Genomic DNA, 17,242 nt, shown 5'->3' with positions numbered 1-17,242 from the left:
CTGGTAATCGGAACTAAAGTACTCAGAACTAGATATAGAACTGGTTAGCCAAGTTTCAGGGACACATAAAATGTCAAAATTTGAGGCCAAAATTGATGGGAAAAATATCAGACTTCGTCCGCAAACCACGCACATTCTGATAATAAATTTGTGTGCTATTCATTGTGTTATGGCGCATTATCTCAAGTCTCGGAAGATCCAGAATCTACGAGCGGACCCCAAAAAGGCCTAAACAAGCACCCCTCGGGCCACACGCCATCATCGTTGATAAGACTAAAATCATCAACGGTAGTGCTTATATGAAACTAATCATACGTGTCATATTAGCCACGAAGCTTCTTGCAAGTGAAAGAGCCCAGCTCTAAAGTGTAAGACACAATTATATTTAACTAATTGCTATGTAAATTTACCTATATCAGGACGATTGATGTAATTTTATCAAAGCTATGCTGCTTCTACCGAACAATCTTTTAGGATCCGGTTATAGGACTAGTGCGTATACCTCGCTTACTTTATTCTTATATTTTACTTACTGTCGAACATACAATTTGCCAATTGTTAAACAGGAATTTTCATAAACTTCGGCTCTCAGGGCATCCAAGAATACAAAACACAAAATAAAAGAAAAAAATTGATCTATGACGATTGTGAGTCGGCAACCTCCACCAACAGTAGAAGCATGTACTTTACTTCTTGAAAATTCTCGAAGAATGTGCACAATACAAAAGTGCAATAAACCTTTCCACCATGCAGTTTTTGTGTGCTTGTTTCCGTCACCACTATATAAACATTCTCAGAAACCTTAAGGCTCATAATCAAAGTCCTAAACATCTGACACCTGCAGACCCCAGAGCTTCGAAGATAACATTTTATTGGTAAGTTACTCTACACTGTATTTCGTTCAAATTTTATGAACAAACCTGGATAGAAAAAAGCTTGATTTATCTTGATTTATGCAGAGAACGTCGGTATACACAGAACGTGTTACCGAGCCATTCATTGGGGTTTACAAAAGTCATTGCAGGTTGTGTGTGTGTGTGTTTTTTTTTGGTAGCATGTGATTTTATTTTATGCTCTGTTATATTTTTATAAAATGGTGGGCACGAAATGTGTTTCTTGGTTCTTCTCACAAAACCGTTCGAACGCTAACGCCGAACGCCATAACGCCTGCGATCGGCGTTGGTATTTGTACAGTTAGTAAAGTTCACCGCAGTAAAGAAAAGCCGAGCTAGCTTTGCGTTTACCCGCAACCGGGTGTGACAGTGAAGTTTACGATATGTACATGGCACTGTGGTAGAATGCCGAGCTCACAATCGTAAGGTCGTGGTGCGATTCCTGCTAAAGCGCGTTTAAAATTTTGATATTTCTTTCAATTTACCATTTTTTTTGTACAGTTCTTTTTTTTTAGTAGGATCCTAAACACTTCGCACATTTTTTCGTGGCTTTCCGTCACACTTTCCTTGAGGATCCCAGCCATGGACATAGGAATAAGGGGAAGCGACATACCGGCTCATGTCAGCCTGGAGAGAAAAATCCAAGTGAAGCCGAAATTAAAGGTTGCGGTCGGCGGAACGCCCCCAAGGGTTACCAAAACACAACCAAATCTGCTTTAAGCTCCAAATCAGCTCTGTATTTCGCATAATTTGTCCAATAGCACCTTTAGGTTTTGGTCCTCGTTGAAGGAGTGTCCCTCCAAGCTAAACGTCTCCCCCGGCTTAACCGCTGGTGGCGTTATGTCGCCTACAGAAGCTTCCTACCTCCATGACCCCAGCATATTCGACAAGAGCTAACATTTATATAATATATATATATATATATATATATATATATATATATATATATATATATATATATATTGACGGGGACCTTACGTGCTGCACTCCCGACGTTGTCTACGTCCTTGAGTGTCGGGTGTGTCAGATGCAGTATGTGGGACAAACCATGACAGCCTTCAATAAATTATTTAACAACCACCGATCCCATTCGGCCAAATTACCCAGCCTTCCACTCTCTAAATACTTGGCACAAACTGACCGCTCATTTGACAAACTCTCTGTCATTCTGCTTCAATCCGGCTTTATATCAAACATAGAACGGAGCTCAAGGAAGTCCATCTCATATACGAATTTGACGCGGTCAAGTGTGGCATTAATGGGAACCCGGGGAGACCGAGTGGCGTACAGCTCATGTGAACGGCCAAATTGTCGCCCCTTCCGATCCCCCCCCCCCCCCTCTCAGCTCCCTTCTCGCTCTTTGTCTAGCAGATGTATTGTGAGCGGCGCCCTTTGGCGCTTCTGGTCCGGTGTCGGAGTCGGACGGGCATTGGACCAAGTGTGCGGGACTCGCCTGTGGCGGGGCGAACGGGGGTCGGCTCCAGATGACTCGCTCTGCCGGCCGCGTGTGGCTTCTTGCCCTTGGGGCCCTGCCTTCGCGGTTCCGTCATCGGGGGAGGTTTTTCGGGGCTGGGGACACCGTTGTGTTCCGCCTGTCGTAAATCTTAACTTCAAATATAATTGCTGTTGCCGTCTCTTTTTGGGGCATTTGTGTTATTATGTTGTGCCTTCTGTCGTCCCCTCTCATGTGCCGCTTTCTCCTTTCCCTCTCCGAGTGAGAATCTCGGCCACCATGTAACCCTATTCACTTTTATGTCACGCTTGAAGAAGGAGGGTCCCCCTCCGAAACGCCCGATTAAACTATCCAAGTTTGTTTGGACCTCGGTGGCTGTTTTTTACTTATATGCGAACGCCTCGGCTCCCCACAACTTGAAGATGTCATTTATATATATATATATATATTTACGATAACTGAATGCTATTTTTAGACGTAAAGGCCTGTTCACACATGTAGCGTAAGGTCCAAGCATAGCGCTCACCTCGCGCTAAGCGCGTGCTGGCGGCAGCGTTCACTAGCTTTGTATCGCACCGTCAAAACTGTTGCTCATGGCAGACAGCAAGTAGCTGACGGCACGTGAGCAGCGCTACATCAGCGCTTCGCTGCATGTGTGAACCGGCCTTTATAGTGATTAACCTGCGTTCTTTATTAATGTGGTGTTAGTTTTGATATACAAAGTGTTCAGCGGTAAACAAAAACAAACATGGCCAAACTTACGGATTAGTAGATTGCTTCTGGTTGACCATGGTTTTTGCATATTTTTGAAGACCCGCAATGGGGAGTAGCGCGTGCTTTAAAAGTTTCAATGCCGAGGAAACACTTGTCATGTTCACAATTTTACTTACACTGGATTCACTCGGCTTCCTGATCCCCTTGATGAAAATAATTACCGATTACTCCTCAAAGAAATAATGAATGTCTCCAGGCATCGTGGGCGCATCTTAAACTACTACCTATTCGAGTCACCTTGCCCATATACAGGTAAACCAGTTAGGACATAAAAGTCGTTCAACTACTTCGTGAACGGAAAGCCTCGTCAATGGGCCCCCAAGAGCTGAAGATACGCACCAAGCTACCCTACGGGGGCGACGAGTCGTGTCTTGGCCCTAGCGAACAGTCTAACGAAAGTGTTTATTACGTTTTCCTCGATGCGACGCGAGTTTCTGTAATGTAATATTTTCTGATGCTTTGACTCGCTTGCCTAAAAATATAAGTTTTCTTTCCAAGCGTTTTGTGTTACCTTGCTTTCTACGTGCTCCAATGGCCAGGTTGCCACCTGTCACTATACGGAAAGATAGTCGGTCGAGTTGCGTCTCGTTTCTTTCGTAGCACCATCTGTCAGTAGTATATCGAAGTAGTCGAGCACCGTCTTTTTAGCTGCGATCATTTAAGCTCGGCGATCCTGGTGGCGTCACTCTTTTCATGGAAATTATAAAACTTCACTTTTGATTCTTTTTTTTTGTGCTGGTGCGCATCGGCCACTCAAAAGCAAGGTACTGGCATTATTAGAGCGTAGCTCTCAAATATTTGCTCGCTAGCGATCCAAAAGTCGTCGAGCAATTATATATTGCGGGTCGCTAGACTGGTTCTTGTTGGACCAGTCATGCGGCCCTCTTTCGCCACGTCAACACGCTCCCGCCCATACCCACGCGGAGAGAGAGCCGGGGCATGTGACTAAAGAGAGGTGGCTGATTGGTCCGACGGTCACGTACATTCCGCCGTAGTCTCAGCTTATTGGTGAACAGAGTGTAGGTCAGCCAATGAGTGTGTGCTGCCACCCGCGAGGGAGCCCTGCTGTAGCCGGAACATTCGATTATATTTTTTTAATTAACCATAATATTTTTGCATCTCGATTTTGTGTCTACTGATTTACGTTATACGTCATCCCTCAAAATTAAGTTCTCAGTTAACAGTACGATAAACGGGTTTCACCATACAATGAAAGTATTAAAAAATAGCGTTGTCGCCATTGCGCATGCGCCGAACGCTACGTGCGATTTGCTCGTTGCGTGTGCTATTTTAGCGTATGCTATTTTTCATTTGTTGCGTGCGAGCTCAGAGTCTTTGCGCTCCTTTAAGAAGGATTGGTGATGAAGAAGTTGGCTAAAAACAAGAATAGCACAGTTAAAAAATTGCGGCTCTGTCCTGACGGTGACTCCGGCCGCTTTGGCGGCGTCGAGAGCGCGACATAGGCAGCATCCTCGTGACTGCGCTTTAATGCAGGACGACATTGCACTATAGGCGAGGTGCACGTCTCAGACGGTTCGCAAGACTCGGCAAGGTGAGCAACGATCGCCGGCAAGTTGCTGCTTGCGACGCGAGAACGTTTCTCGGCGAAGGCGGCGAAAGTCAGTACACGAAACCTCTCTTTCCGAGGCAACGCAAGCCGACACGATCGGTCGACCGCTCCCGTCGCATTCTTATATCTAAACAAATCTAATACGTTACTCTGAAACAAAGAGCTTGGATTTTTTTAATAAAATGATTTAGTGTATCTCGGTGGCGTTGCGACCGCGAGACACTTGGGCTTTTGCGTCGCAGTGGAGAAACTGTATTCAAAAACACTCTTGCGAAGCGTGTGCTAACCCAAGCGCTAAAGTTAGCTCTAGCCTGCGCTAAAATTGCGTACGTTATTCTAAAACTACCTATTATAGAGTAGTCCCGGACTAAATATTATATTTTTAGGAAGGTGAAGGATAGAGAAAAAGGGGGGAGGGGGGTGGAGGGGTTGCGGTGTGCTACCGCCTCGGGTGCCGCGGACCTTAGTGACGGCGCTGGTTCCAAGTTCCAACGGATAAAGAAATCACGGCCCATACATCGTCCACTTCGGTCCGCAGAACTGCTGCGAGTGCGGAGTTTCCTTCCAAACGGGTTTACTCACTCGCGACGCGTTTTTTTCTCCTCTCTTTGACTTACACATTGCTGAAGACAGTTTTGGCAAAAGCTTCAAACTTGGTGTTGCCGCACCGTGAAACAACGTACTGAGTGCCGCTAGCAACACCTATGATTTAAAATAAAATACCTTACGGAATTGACCGAGATAATTATGCACACATTTGACTGAAGCCAAGCGGAGCGGGCAATATTTTTTTTCTGGATCACGCTTACACGCCTCTCTATTTTGGGCCAACAAGAGAGAGGAACGAAAAACGCGAAGACACCTTCGATGTTATCATAAACTGTTCAACGTGCAGCGATTGTACTAGAAACACTGATGCAACAGCCTACCCAATGGTGCTAACTTTGCAATTTGTTACACAGGTTCACGCATAGACACGCACACACACCGACACAAAAAATTACCACCTGTACCAATGCTACCAATACTTTAAACGGAAATTGTAAATTAATGACCGAATATTTGTTTTTCTACTGATTTCCTTACTCACTGTTGATATCGTTTTTCCCTCTTCAGAACGAGATACAGAGGATATGGCTCGACTCGCTTGCCTATTTCTGGTCTTTGTGCTGGCCTATCAGTGTGGTAATTACTCTATTTTTCTTCCTTTGTTTGGGTCTTCTTGGTAACATGACAGCATAGACGAAATTTATCTCGATTTTCACTTCGCACAATGCTTCAACACAAGCACGCGACTCTTCGTTTTTAGGAAGAAATACACTCCGTGGCCCTGTTTAAAAAATATATATCTAGAAATGTGTTTTTATTTTACGAAACGTTGCGCTTCCTCATGTGCAGTCCTCGTGTGCAGTGTTGCGCTTCTCGTGTGCAGTGTTGCGCTCAGCCGGTAGGGACGCGACAGTTGAATCTCCTGCCCATAGTCTGAACAGAAACGGCAATACAATGAGTACACCGGACGGAAGAGAACGATGTTTGGCTGGGGTTATATAAAGAATCCTTCATAGAGGACAAGCAGTGCTACTGCATTTCGACGTAGTCCAAAGACCTGTCCATACGGGACACATCAAATAGCATAAAGCAACACTTCACCGTCATATCAATTGAAAGTTACTGTTCGGCTGTCCGTTTTATAGCGCAGCTCTTAGGCGCTTGCTTCCTGCTTGAGCGACGGCGTCGGCGTCGGTTTGGGAGTAACCGCGCGTTGCATTATAGGACGTTTCCCATAATCACGTCACACGTAATGTCACGAGTAACGTCACGATGGTTACCCTTGTGAGGTTTGCAAGGGTTACCCTCATGAGGCTTACAAGGCTTACCAGTGATCTCTATGTCTATTCGCTGGATCGCGCTTGACCAGCTCCGCCTATAGACGGGAATATGGCTACGGTCGGCCATCTTTTTATAGAGTTATATTATCTCTAGCCATCATAGTAATATGGCGAACAACGCAATGGCGGCTGCGGCGGCAGGCTGCCACAAAATAGCCGTGGATCTAGTACACTGTACGATGGGTGATATTTCGTGCCTGATTGAAGTTGTTCGACGAAGCAGATTCTTGAAACACGGCGTGAACGGTAGCCTCATCTTTGAGGACCCGGCAAAAGTTCTACGAAAGCGCAGCACCGGGGGAAAGCAGCGCAGCACGCATTGACAGCAGACAACGTTCCGGCGTCTGCTGTCAATTCGCATCGAAATTCGATGCGAATTTCGATGCGTGCTGTGCTGCTTTTCCTCGGTGCCGCGATTTCGTGAAACTTTCACCGGCTCCTCAAAGATCCGGCTACCGTTCATGCCGGGTTTCAAAAATATGTTTTGTCAAACAATTTTAATCAAGCACGAATTATCACCCACGCTATTCCGATATCAGCCTGCCACCACAACTGCCACAACGTTGTGTGCCATGGATGGATGATACTGGCTGCAGCAGCTGTACCTTGGCTAGAGGTATAACTCTACCAAAAAGATTGCCGTCAGTGGGTTCATTCGCGGAGCGGGCAAACGCGATCCAGCAATAGACTGATCACACCAAGCGTTCGGCGCATGCGTTACGCCGCCATAACTTTAGTTCGCAGGAGACAAGCAGCAAGCAGTGCAAGACAAGGCTCGTGCTGTCTCGCGCTGACCACGCACAGAACTTCAGCGAGGTTGTCGCACATGCAGAAAGACTAAAGTTCCCTCGATGCATTGCGGCAGCGGTGGCGTAGCCAAACAGGCTGGTGAGATCGGTCTATTGTTAAAAAAATCAGTGAGGCTTAACCTCACTAGGGTCACGAGGGTCACGAGGGTTACACTCACGAGAGTCTCGGAGTGTTACCCTCACGAGGGTTACGAGGATTACCCTCACGAGGGCCACGAGGGTTACCCTCACGAAAGTCACGTAGGTTGCCTTCGCGAGGATCACGAGGGTTACCATCGCGACCCTCGTGAGGGTCACGAGGGTAAAGTCACGACGTTACCGTCACGTGTGACATCATTATAGGAAACGCGTAATGTATGACATCACGTGACGTTACGTGTGGCGTCGCATGACGCTACGTGTGACGTCATGCGCAACGTTAATATTGCCGCGAAATTTGGCGGGGAAATTTTTCCCCTAATCCTGGCGGAAAATGTTTCCGCTAAACTTACCCTTGTGACGTCACGTCTGACGGCACCTGTGACGTCGCACGCGACCAGGTGCTTGGCGACCTGTGTCCTGCCGGGGAGACTCCCTCTTTTTATTATGTTTCTGTCGGCGCGATAATAGCGTCGGTTGAGTGAAAAGTGTCCCACTGTATACGTTCAGGAGAGTTCCGCGTCGTTAATGTGAGAAACACTTTGCGCGGCCGACCTATTTTTCCTACACCAAACAAGAAGTTCCCACGTAATTTGGGATCGCATGTTTACCGCAGACGTACCAGCCGACGCTGCCGACACTGGCTGGAAGTATGCGTATGGAATGCTGTCCACCAGGGATAGGTTGTAACATTGGGGCGTTACCGCGACGGGCATCTTCCCCACTGTAATTGGCCTTAGACAAATAGCATGTTTTCACCACTTGTGTAGTCGCGTGTACGTTCTTCACTCTTGTGTCTGAACTGTTTGAGATGCGCGCCCATTTCCAAAGACGTACACACAATCGCTTTGAGAAACTGGTTGTGATACTAGTACGCCGAGTCCTGTGGAAGTACAGATGTAGGGCCAAGATTCAGCGTCCCCGTTTGATACCCATGTTCCCAATACTTCCCATGTTGCACGAGTAGATAGTGGACTACTGAGAGAATGAACTGCGAACTCTTGGAGAGCAGGAATTCCTGCGACGATGGCAATATAGGTTTTTCATAGTGAGTAGAGCTGGGTCATACTAGGGGCGCCCCGCATCCATGTTTAGATAGGCATAATATAGGGTCTCTCGGTGTGGCCTGCGCGCCACTCAGTTTGTAAATATGTAAAAAAACGTTTCTTACAGCAATCAAAATAAAGATTTGAGTGCGTTCTGAATGTCGCCGCGACGACACAGTTACGTGCGTTGCCCTTTCAGTTACGAAGAGTCGCGAATTTAGCTCTGGCGTGCCTAATTAAAATACTTGAATACATCCTTAGCTGGAAATTGTGATTGGCGGGTATTTGTTAAGCTCATTGCCTCCACTAGAAGAATATTTGTGGCTTGTGGTTGGTCACAAAAGCTGTCAATCATCACACCAAAGTCACTGAAACAATTTCAGCTAATGGCGTTCCCTTATTTTCGCCCCATTCTCACCACATAATGACGAAGTTCTACATAAACGGCTCTGGTTCCGGAATGCTTTAAAAATATATATTCAGATGCCGGCGAATACCGTGGTGTATTGAAATGAACATAATCTCTTTGTAATGCACCATTGATTTCAAAATAAATTCGAGCAATGATCTCAAAACTTCAAGTAAAAAAACAACAACAAAAAAACATGGTTGCATAACGATGGCGCACTTAGTACCGACGGATGTCGTCAGCATGTCACCTGCTTTCTTTAGCTGGTCGGCTGCATCTTTCACGCTGCATCCGATGCACCCATCAATTCGCGCGCCAAACGCACCCCGCCACTCGACTCGGTCGTTTGCGTCGCCGTCCACCGTTGACCCTGGGAAGTTTTTAGGCTCTATCCTTTACAGAAAGGGATATACGCCCTGCAATTTTACGAGATCAAATCCACAAGTGAAGTAGGCCTTTGATGAAAGGTCTAAATTGCTACGCGCAGTCGCTGATCTTTACGGCCGACTTTAGAACGAGGATAGAGTCAAAAAAAAAAGCCGGAAACAACGGACGAAAAAGGGGATAGCACACAAGCCTTTTCGGCGTTTCAAACACCCTATATTTGCTGCCGTCGTCAAATACCTATGCAGGTTCGAAATGTGCTTAGTATACCACTCGATTCAGCCTATCATGTTCTCACTCACTGATTCTGATTGACTACCGTGGTTCTGAGGCGTAATTCTTATTAAATGCACAAGACAGCTTTACCATTGTTGTTCCAGCTGACGTGGTAAACGGTGCGGTGAAAGCGGAAGACCTTCCAAGCTTCGTGGGGAATAAAGGAGAATTCCTTCAAACGTTGAAGGAGCTTTGTTACCACCATCACTACACGAGGGATATTGTGAGTATTAAAACCAACAATTTAAGAAACACTAAACATTCGATTTCATATATTGTGTCTTTTGTAAGCTAATGAACATTTTTTTTTCTAGTCTTCAGTTGACTTATCTCACTGCTACGTTTTCTGCTACCTCGGTCATGTCTGGAGACATGGTGGAGGGTCTTCTTTACTACAGCTAACAAACAGAGAACCATGCAGCAATGTTGGCGGGGTAAGTCAAAAACCCAAACTTCATTTCTTTTATGCCCTACCATTAAATCCAGAATTTTAATCACGGCCATGAAACTTTGGGGTTCCATCTGGTCACCCTGAAGCGAAGCTCGTGTTAATGTCGATGTCGTATGCCACGGAACGTGTAAATTTAATTGGAACGAAAATAAACTCGGCGTCTTCATATCTTAGCTGAGACATGCACCATCATTTTTGTCAAGAAATACACGAAGCATGCCCCTCTTGCTATAGCGCATTTGTCGCTGCATGCGAATGCCTAAATTTCGACTAGAAACGGATATGCTTGATTTACCTTGATCCTACGGGTGAAGCAGTCTTGTACACGTTACTAAAAAAAAGTAATAGATTACAATTACTATTACTCTTGGCTAAAAAGTATTCGATTAGATTACTTGATTACTCGGAAGCAAAAGTAATTGGACATTACTTAAAGAAGTAATCGTTACTTTTCCAATTACTTTATTGTGTGAAGACACATCTTTAGCGCTCATAACAATGAACTACTTCCAACCTATATTTCACATTTGCACAAGTATTGAAGAAGAAAAACTGGCTCCCTCTTCGTGGTCGTTGCACCTTCACAATGCGAACACAAGCATAGAATTCGTTTGAAGACGTTTAATGATTTGGGCGTTCGCCAGTGTGTGTGTGTGTGGGGGGGGGGGGGGGGGGTTCTAGATCTTGTTAAGCTTGAGCAAGGGTTGTCGCTGAAAGTTTGCGTCGCTCATTTTATTATTCACATGTGGATGAGCTCGCATGTTATACAAACGAGCAGCAGCTCCAGGATTTGAAACGGATCATGTGTAGTATCCAATAGCGGAAGAGATCGCCCCGACCACTTCTCAACTCGAAACATTGCTTGTCACAAAGACCACGTAGGGGAGATGGGGAAATATTTCAACTGCCTTTACGGTTATATTTTGCATCCGCTTTAGGCATTCTTCGGTTCTGGTTCTCCTACGGGCTGCGAGTAGGTACCTTAAGCAGGATGTTTTTATTTTTTTATTTCTGTATGTGTGTGCGTGATGGGACTAGTTTGAACGAAGGACTCACAAAGCTGCATTCTGCTTCCTCATACTTCGTCCTGAATGGCCTTTGTCACGAACTGTGGCTTCCCTGGGGCTTCCCACTCCCAGTGCCAGCTCGAAAAAAAAAAAAAAACGGACATTCCAAAGAAACTGTACATAGAAAGAGATTGACCTCGTTTCCTACAGCTCCGCGAAAATCTTTCTTTTTTCCGTTCGAAATTTAAAAAAAAAAAAGTTATTTTTGTCATTTTATAAAAAAAAAAAAAGGCGTGTACCCGCGGGGGGGGGGGGGGGGGGGGGTCCTTGGTCAAATTGTAACGGTTACAAGTAATTTTATTACTTCAAAAAGTAATCAGATTACTCTTGTGATTACTGCCTAATAAAAGTAATCAACTGATTACAAAATTACTCCAAAAAGTAATCGATTACAAGTAATTTGATTACTTGTAATGCGTACGGTACAAGTCTGGGGTGAAGTCGGTATCTCAGAACACGTTGGATTTGCTAGCTTCCCCACACTTCTGCGGCTTTTTTGAAAACTTTCCGTGACATCAAATAACGCGAGACTGTCATGTGATATTGTCACGCGATTACTCACACTTTTCCAACTCTTGGCTTGCTGCCCTGCAAGAACCTGCAGTGCATTCCTATTGTAAATTGCCCTATGCGGTCTGTCCTTTGCAATAATAACAAACAATGGCTCAAATAGCGCGTGGCAAAGTCGCCGGGCTGGAAGCCAGACGCCGAGGAAGACGGAACTGAGCTCCAATGTTCTTTCTTCCCAGCGCGTGAGAGACGAGGAGCCTTTCTTCACGTAGCACCTCTTATGAGTCTATATTGTTGTGGCAACACCAATAAACAACAAAAAAAGTTGTACCGACGTGACGGATTCGCTTTCAGAAGTCTCTTCTCGGCGCGATGGTTGAGTGTATATGGTTTGAAATTTTCGTGTCTTAGGTTCGATTCTCGTCAGGTGATGTTCTGGATTGCTTTCTCTCCTATCAACATTGCTTTGCATCTTTGTTGTCGTTTCAGGAGATCATAATTATAAAAAAATAGGTAATTTAATTTCAGGAGAAAGTTAATTTCTCCTGAATTTCGTCCATCATGTTTTTGTGGCGGTTTCGATAGCTTTTATTCCCGCTTTCTACGGTGATCCAAGCCCTTGAACAGATTCCGTGTAAACGTTTTAAAGAATGTGCTTAAAATGGGAATTACTCTCCTGCTGGGTTTGCCAAGCATTTAGAGGTACAGTTCGTCTCGCAGAGGTTTTACCAACATAAATTGCTTTTATCCACATCTGTCTGAGGTTAGCGAGTGTAAACGGTATGTTTAAAGGTATTTTCGTCAAAACACGATGAAGAGTCAAATGATTGACTGCAGTGGGCCAATCGGAATGCCGAAGGGAAGTACGTAAAAATGCAACGTCCCAGAGCCCTTTTGCCGTCACATGCCTTTCGATCCTTTAGCAAAATAACTCACGGAGTCATAGCATACATAAATATTCAAGAAATGTCGAAAGTTACTATAGAAGTAGAACCAAGGCAAGCGATAGAAAGGCTGAAAAGTGGGCACATCGGTTATTCAGCCCCACGTTGCGGTTGAAAACATTTTTTTCCAAATTGCAAGAAAACATTTTTTTTTTTTTGCGGGGGGGGGGGGGGGGGGGATGTTTTCAACGTTAGCAGGGTTTGTTGTTTGAGTGCCTGTTATCATGGATTTGAAAGGAGGTCGTCTAGGTCAGTTTTGGTTGGTATGAAATGAAGGGAGGTAGCATGTGTCATTGGTTCAGTTTGAGCTGTCGTTGATGGAGTGGAGAGGAGGTGTTTCGACCTTTGGAGAGGAGGGTTGTGGTGTATATATAAGAGCGGAGGTGTTCAAATAAACTGGAAGCTGTGTTTGAGACTTGTTGTTGTTTTGTCTGTTTTTTTTTATTTTTCCGTGTCTCCGGTTTACGATGGAAGTTCTTCACCAGCTCGCCTGTGCTTTTACCCTTTCTCTGCAAGAAAAAAACACGTTTTTTTTGTTGTTTTTTCTTTCTTCTTGTGTAAAACTGGTCAAGATATTAGAGGATAAAAAGTCAGCCATCCGCGTTACGTCATTTTTTTTAAACTATTTTTGTTCACGCTGCGCCCTTGAAAAGCTCGGCGAAAGACTCTGCACGCACCTCACCTCGCCACCCCGCCGTGTCCTTCGCATCATTAAGTTCGTCTGTTAATGTCAGCGCCACCATGGCAACGAAGTGTCAGCTGAATGAATTCACACATTAACGCACAGTCTGAAGCCAGAAACAGCTGACACCATATTCCGAATACCGACTGCTGAATTTAACCTGGCAACGCTAGTTGAATTCGGACGCGTCAGTGCGGTGGTCGATGCTGGGAGCGGGAAGGGGTCGTCTGGATAACCCCTGACTGTTCCAACGAGGCTTGGCGGAAGCTCGAACCTGAGATTACGTACTTTTAGAAGACTGTATTCTATACTCCGTTCGCAATTAAGCTGAGACTGTAGCCGAAAGTACAAGTGAGAGGTAGACCCCGCTCCTGGCTTTGATACATACATTTATACCGCGAGTGTTCCTTCTCCGGAAGAAGGCTTCAAAGCAGCGACCTCGAGCTCTCGTGGTTGGGGCATTGCCTACCGTCTCAGCTTAAGGCTGTACAGAGTATAGAGGTACTAATCTCTTATCGCAGGAGCTCATGCCTTTTCGTCGAAGCATGCCCGCTTTCCACAGCGTTCGATCTCCTAAATTTCTATTTTACGGAATTTTATATTCCGTTCACCCTCAAGTTGACGCTAGAAGGTCCGCCTTCAGCGTGAGCTTTATGCCCTTGCTAAAGCAAGTATGAATGCGCAGGCCCGCGCAACCAAAGAACTGCGAAAGCCAGCGAGCTCATGCTGAAGGCGGAGCTTCTCGTCTCCGCTTAAGGGTGAACAAATTATAGTTGATCGAGCGCTAGAGCTCCTCTGGACCCGCTCTCGACTGCGTACGATCTGCTAAAACTCTCTAAGTAAAACGTACACCGCGGAAAGCAGCAGGCGCGGGTTTAATCCATACTATGAAATGACGGGACGAGCTTCTTCTATAGAAAACAGAGCTCTAGAATAAGGTCTCCTAAAAACTCTGTAATACTCCGACGTCGAGCGTAGAAAACACTGCGTAGCGCAGAGCACACAGCTATTGATTGGCCACAGATATCGAGTTCCAGCTCGCCGGCTAATCAAAGGTCTACAATCTGCGCTACGCTGCGTGCGCTGAGCTCAACAACGGAGAATATCAGAGCCTTGAATTCCCTCATTTTTAATATTTTTTTTTTTTTCGCAGTGGAGCGAGACGAACCGAATGGTGAACGTGCGTAAGGCGGTCTGCTTGAAGGTCTAGTTTAAGACTCTAGGCTTTGCTTGAGCATCTGTTTATAGGGCAACGGTCGGAAATTCATAGTATCGTGATACCAGGAATACATCCGAATATGTATTTTAATGGAGACATACAAAATAGAGATGGGCACATTGTACCGCGACGCAGAAATACAAATATAAAACGTAGTAGAAGAATACTCTCCAAATAGATATGTATCAGGAAACTGTCCAACCTTAAATTGACGAATTGCTAGCCCGCAAAAATTAGGAGAGAACGGTATATGGTACGGATTCGGTGACGTGACAGAAATCTTAACTTCGCCCGCATTGAAATAAATTTAGCATTAAAAAGGTGCATTCGCATCATGGGTAAGCATTTAACCTATGGGCGACTGCTCGAATTAGCACATTAGAGCTTCTTTTATAAACAATGTATGCTCAGAACGATTCCAAGCCATAACACGATAATTGCCAAAAAGGAAGTAGGATTTTCCGGAAGAACGAAGGTAGGTTAGACTTAGAGGAAGACTTGGCCGATGGTAATAGTAGGAGCAAATTAAACTTAAGAAATTTAGCGGATATTTCGGCAGGCAGACGATTTGGACCACGCAATTGGCGTAAAGCCAGCGATGCCCGAGTTGTCTTAGTACGCCTAAAAATATCAATATTATATTAAAGGTGTGGCTCGTTCTGCATCAAATAATTCAGCAAAAATTTAACATGAAATACAAAGATCAAACCCCCCCATGAGAGGATATAAATTATGCACAAACAAAAAAAGTAAGAAGCTAAGCATTACTTTTGTCTGTCCTTCTTAGAATTAAAGCCTGTCATTGTGAACATAAATGTCAATAATTAAGTTGTGCAAGTTAAATCGATGCATTTTTTTTCAGATATGCATCCGAGGAGAATGCGTCTACGAGTCATGAAGCAGTCAAGTATCCAGGCCGATGCCAAATACTTCAACGAAAAACTGGGTTTTTGTAATATGATAAAAAAACAGAACTGTAGCCAATAAAGATTTTCTTACAATTTCTTACAAAACGTGGTGATAATTATCATGCCATGCCTCATTTTTAATGTGATAGCATTCTGTAGTTACGTCATCCGGTTTTCGCGATACGCTCTTTGATCTTGAAAACGCTGTGCCTATGAGCAGCGCGCGCGTGCGCCGCCCACATGCGGAGGCGCCTCGTGGCGGCGCAGCTTTCCGCATAGGCAGCACATCCGTATTCGCAGGCGCTGCGCGTCGTTCTACTGGTCGTCCAAGAGGTCGTCCTCGAGGTCGTCCTTGAGATCGGCCCAGAGGTCGTTTCAGACATCGTCCTTGAGATCGCCCGAGAGGTTCTCCACGACGTCTTCCTGGACGTCGTTCTACAGGACAACGTCGAGGACGACAAGCCTAGACAAGTGGTATTATGCAGACACTCACCTTTTCACCCAAGCTAAGAGGCAATTATCGGTTTGAGTTGAGCTAGCTGGTGCATGGTGAACGATGGTGGTGAAACAGCCTAAACTAGAGCCACTAAATGAGCTGCGCTTAGAGTATCGGCACTCCCTTCCCCGACCACTCTACCCCTGCATTGATGAGGCCGCCACCATCTAGGTGCTTGTGCACAGCAGACGCAACTGCCGATTTTCTTGATTGAAAAGTGCGGCTTCCTTAGCATTACATTCGGTGTGAGGAAGCTCCTGTAATATTTCTTTGCTCTGTCACGAGCTGTTAAAACATTTGAGGAGGGCAGAAATATGTTTTCTGAGATTTCAGACGAAGCTTCAGAACATTGGCTGCCATGATTTTAAGCCACAATATGGACAAGTACCGTTACTCTGAAGCGTAGTTTGTGGTGGCACTAGATTGAACATTAAAGGATTACAGATAGACAGGACAAGAGAGACACACGAGGTTGCGATGATGGTCGGCAAACAGCTTGATCATTAAGCGATCACACAGAGACGAAAGCTTAAACCTTGTGGTCGGTTTGCCTTGCTGCATACCCGACCCGGAGGAATAACACAGAGCGAACGGTTTCAACAACAAGCAACTACATCTAATGGGACATGGACGAGCCGATTAACATGGTTACCAGCGGCGCCTGAGTCCAGGCAGCGATTCCCCGTGCGCCGTCTGTGATCTGCCTTATCAAGGCGGCGGATCCGATGCGCGCATGGCTTGCGTGACGTCACCGCACGCGAGATAAGTTCGGCACCTTTGCCTCGTAGTCGGGCAACTGGCTGGGAAGCAGCTAGGGTGCCCACAACCTTTACAGAAAGGCGAAGCAATCGCTCAATTTCCAAGTGCCGCACTGCAGTCACGCTGACGTCAATGATTCAATCCTAAACCAGCCGTAAAATAAAGTGTTCAGTCAAAATTTGCATTGTTGTATTCACAGTGAGCTGCGTCGTGAGCCTCCCCTTAGCGAAAACTAATACGTTTGAAATATACCACATTCTAATTTGAGTGTATTTGAAATACAGTTCATAATTTTAAGTACACAAAAAATAGACCGAAAATATAAACTTCTTTTTTTTTGCTTAGTACTAAAATATACTTCTAAAAATCATTTTAAAATACCTTTACTTCTACATTTGAAGCTCCCTTCATGCGTTTTGAAATATGTAAATACTAAAAAAATAGGCACAAAATATCTTTCACGTATATTTCTTGAAATATTTATTTAATTCATGCAAAATATACTCCAACCCTAAAAAAATGGAGCAATCAAAAATACGTGCAGAATACTCTTGAAATGCCTGAA

At 45.1% G+C, this 17,242-nt stretch overlaps 1 protein-coding gene across 1 annotated transcript; it reads left to right on the top strand.

Moving 5' to 3' along the window:
• Positions 1-5,823: 5,823 nt before the first annotated feature.
• On the top strand, positions 5,824-15,412 carry LOC121833466. Its single transcript, XM_042286790.1, has 4 exons — positions 5,824-5,875; positions 9,746-9,864; positions 9,956-10,075; positions 15,377-15,412. The coding sequence occupies exons 1-4, from the start codon at positions 5,824-5,826 to the stop codon at positions 15,410-15,412; spliced, it is 327 nt and encodes a 108-aa protein (XP_042142724.1).
• Positions 15,413-17,242: the final 1,830 nt, after the last annotated feature.

The sequence above is a fragment of the Ixodes scapularis genome, unplaced genomic scaffold (assembly GCF_016920785.2).
Source record: "Ixodes scapularis isolate PalLabHiFi unplaced genomic scaffold, ASM1692078v2 PGA_scaffold8__174_contigs__length_109621045, whole genome shotgun sequence".
Classification (NCBI taxonomy): domain Eukaryota; kingdom Metazoa; phylum Arthropoda; class Arachnida; order Ixodida; family Ixodidae; genus Ixodes; species Ixodes scapularis.
The sequence above is the reverse complement of the archived record's forward strand: the minus strand, read 5'-3'. Positions and strand labels throughout refer to the sequence as shown.

Excerpts from the sequence above, each read along its gene's own strand:
- LOC121833466 (XM_042286790.1), top strand. The coding sequence starts at position 5,824 with ATGGCTCGACTCGCTTGCCTATTTCTGGTCTTTGTGCTGGCCTATCAG. Across the intron at positions 5,876-9,745 it reads TGTGCTGGCCTATCAGTGTG|CTGACGTGGTAAACGGTGCG; the intron begins GTAATTACTCTA and ends TTGTTGTTCCAG. Across the intron at positions 10,076-15,376 it reads CATGCAGCAATGTTGGCGGG|ATATGCATCCGAGGAGAATG; the intron begins GTAAGTCAAAAA and ends ATTTTTTTTCAG.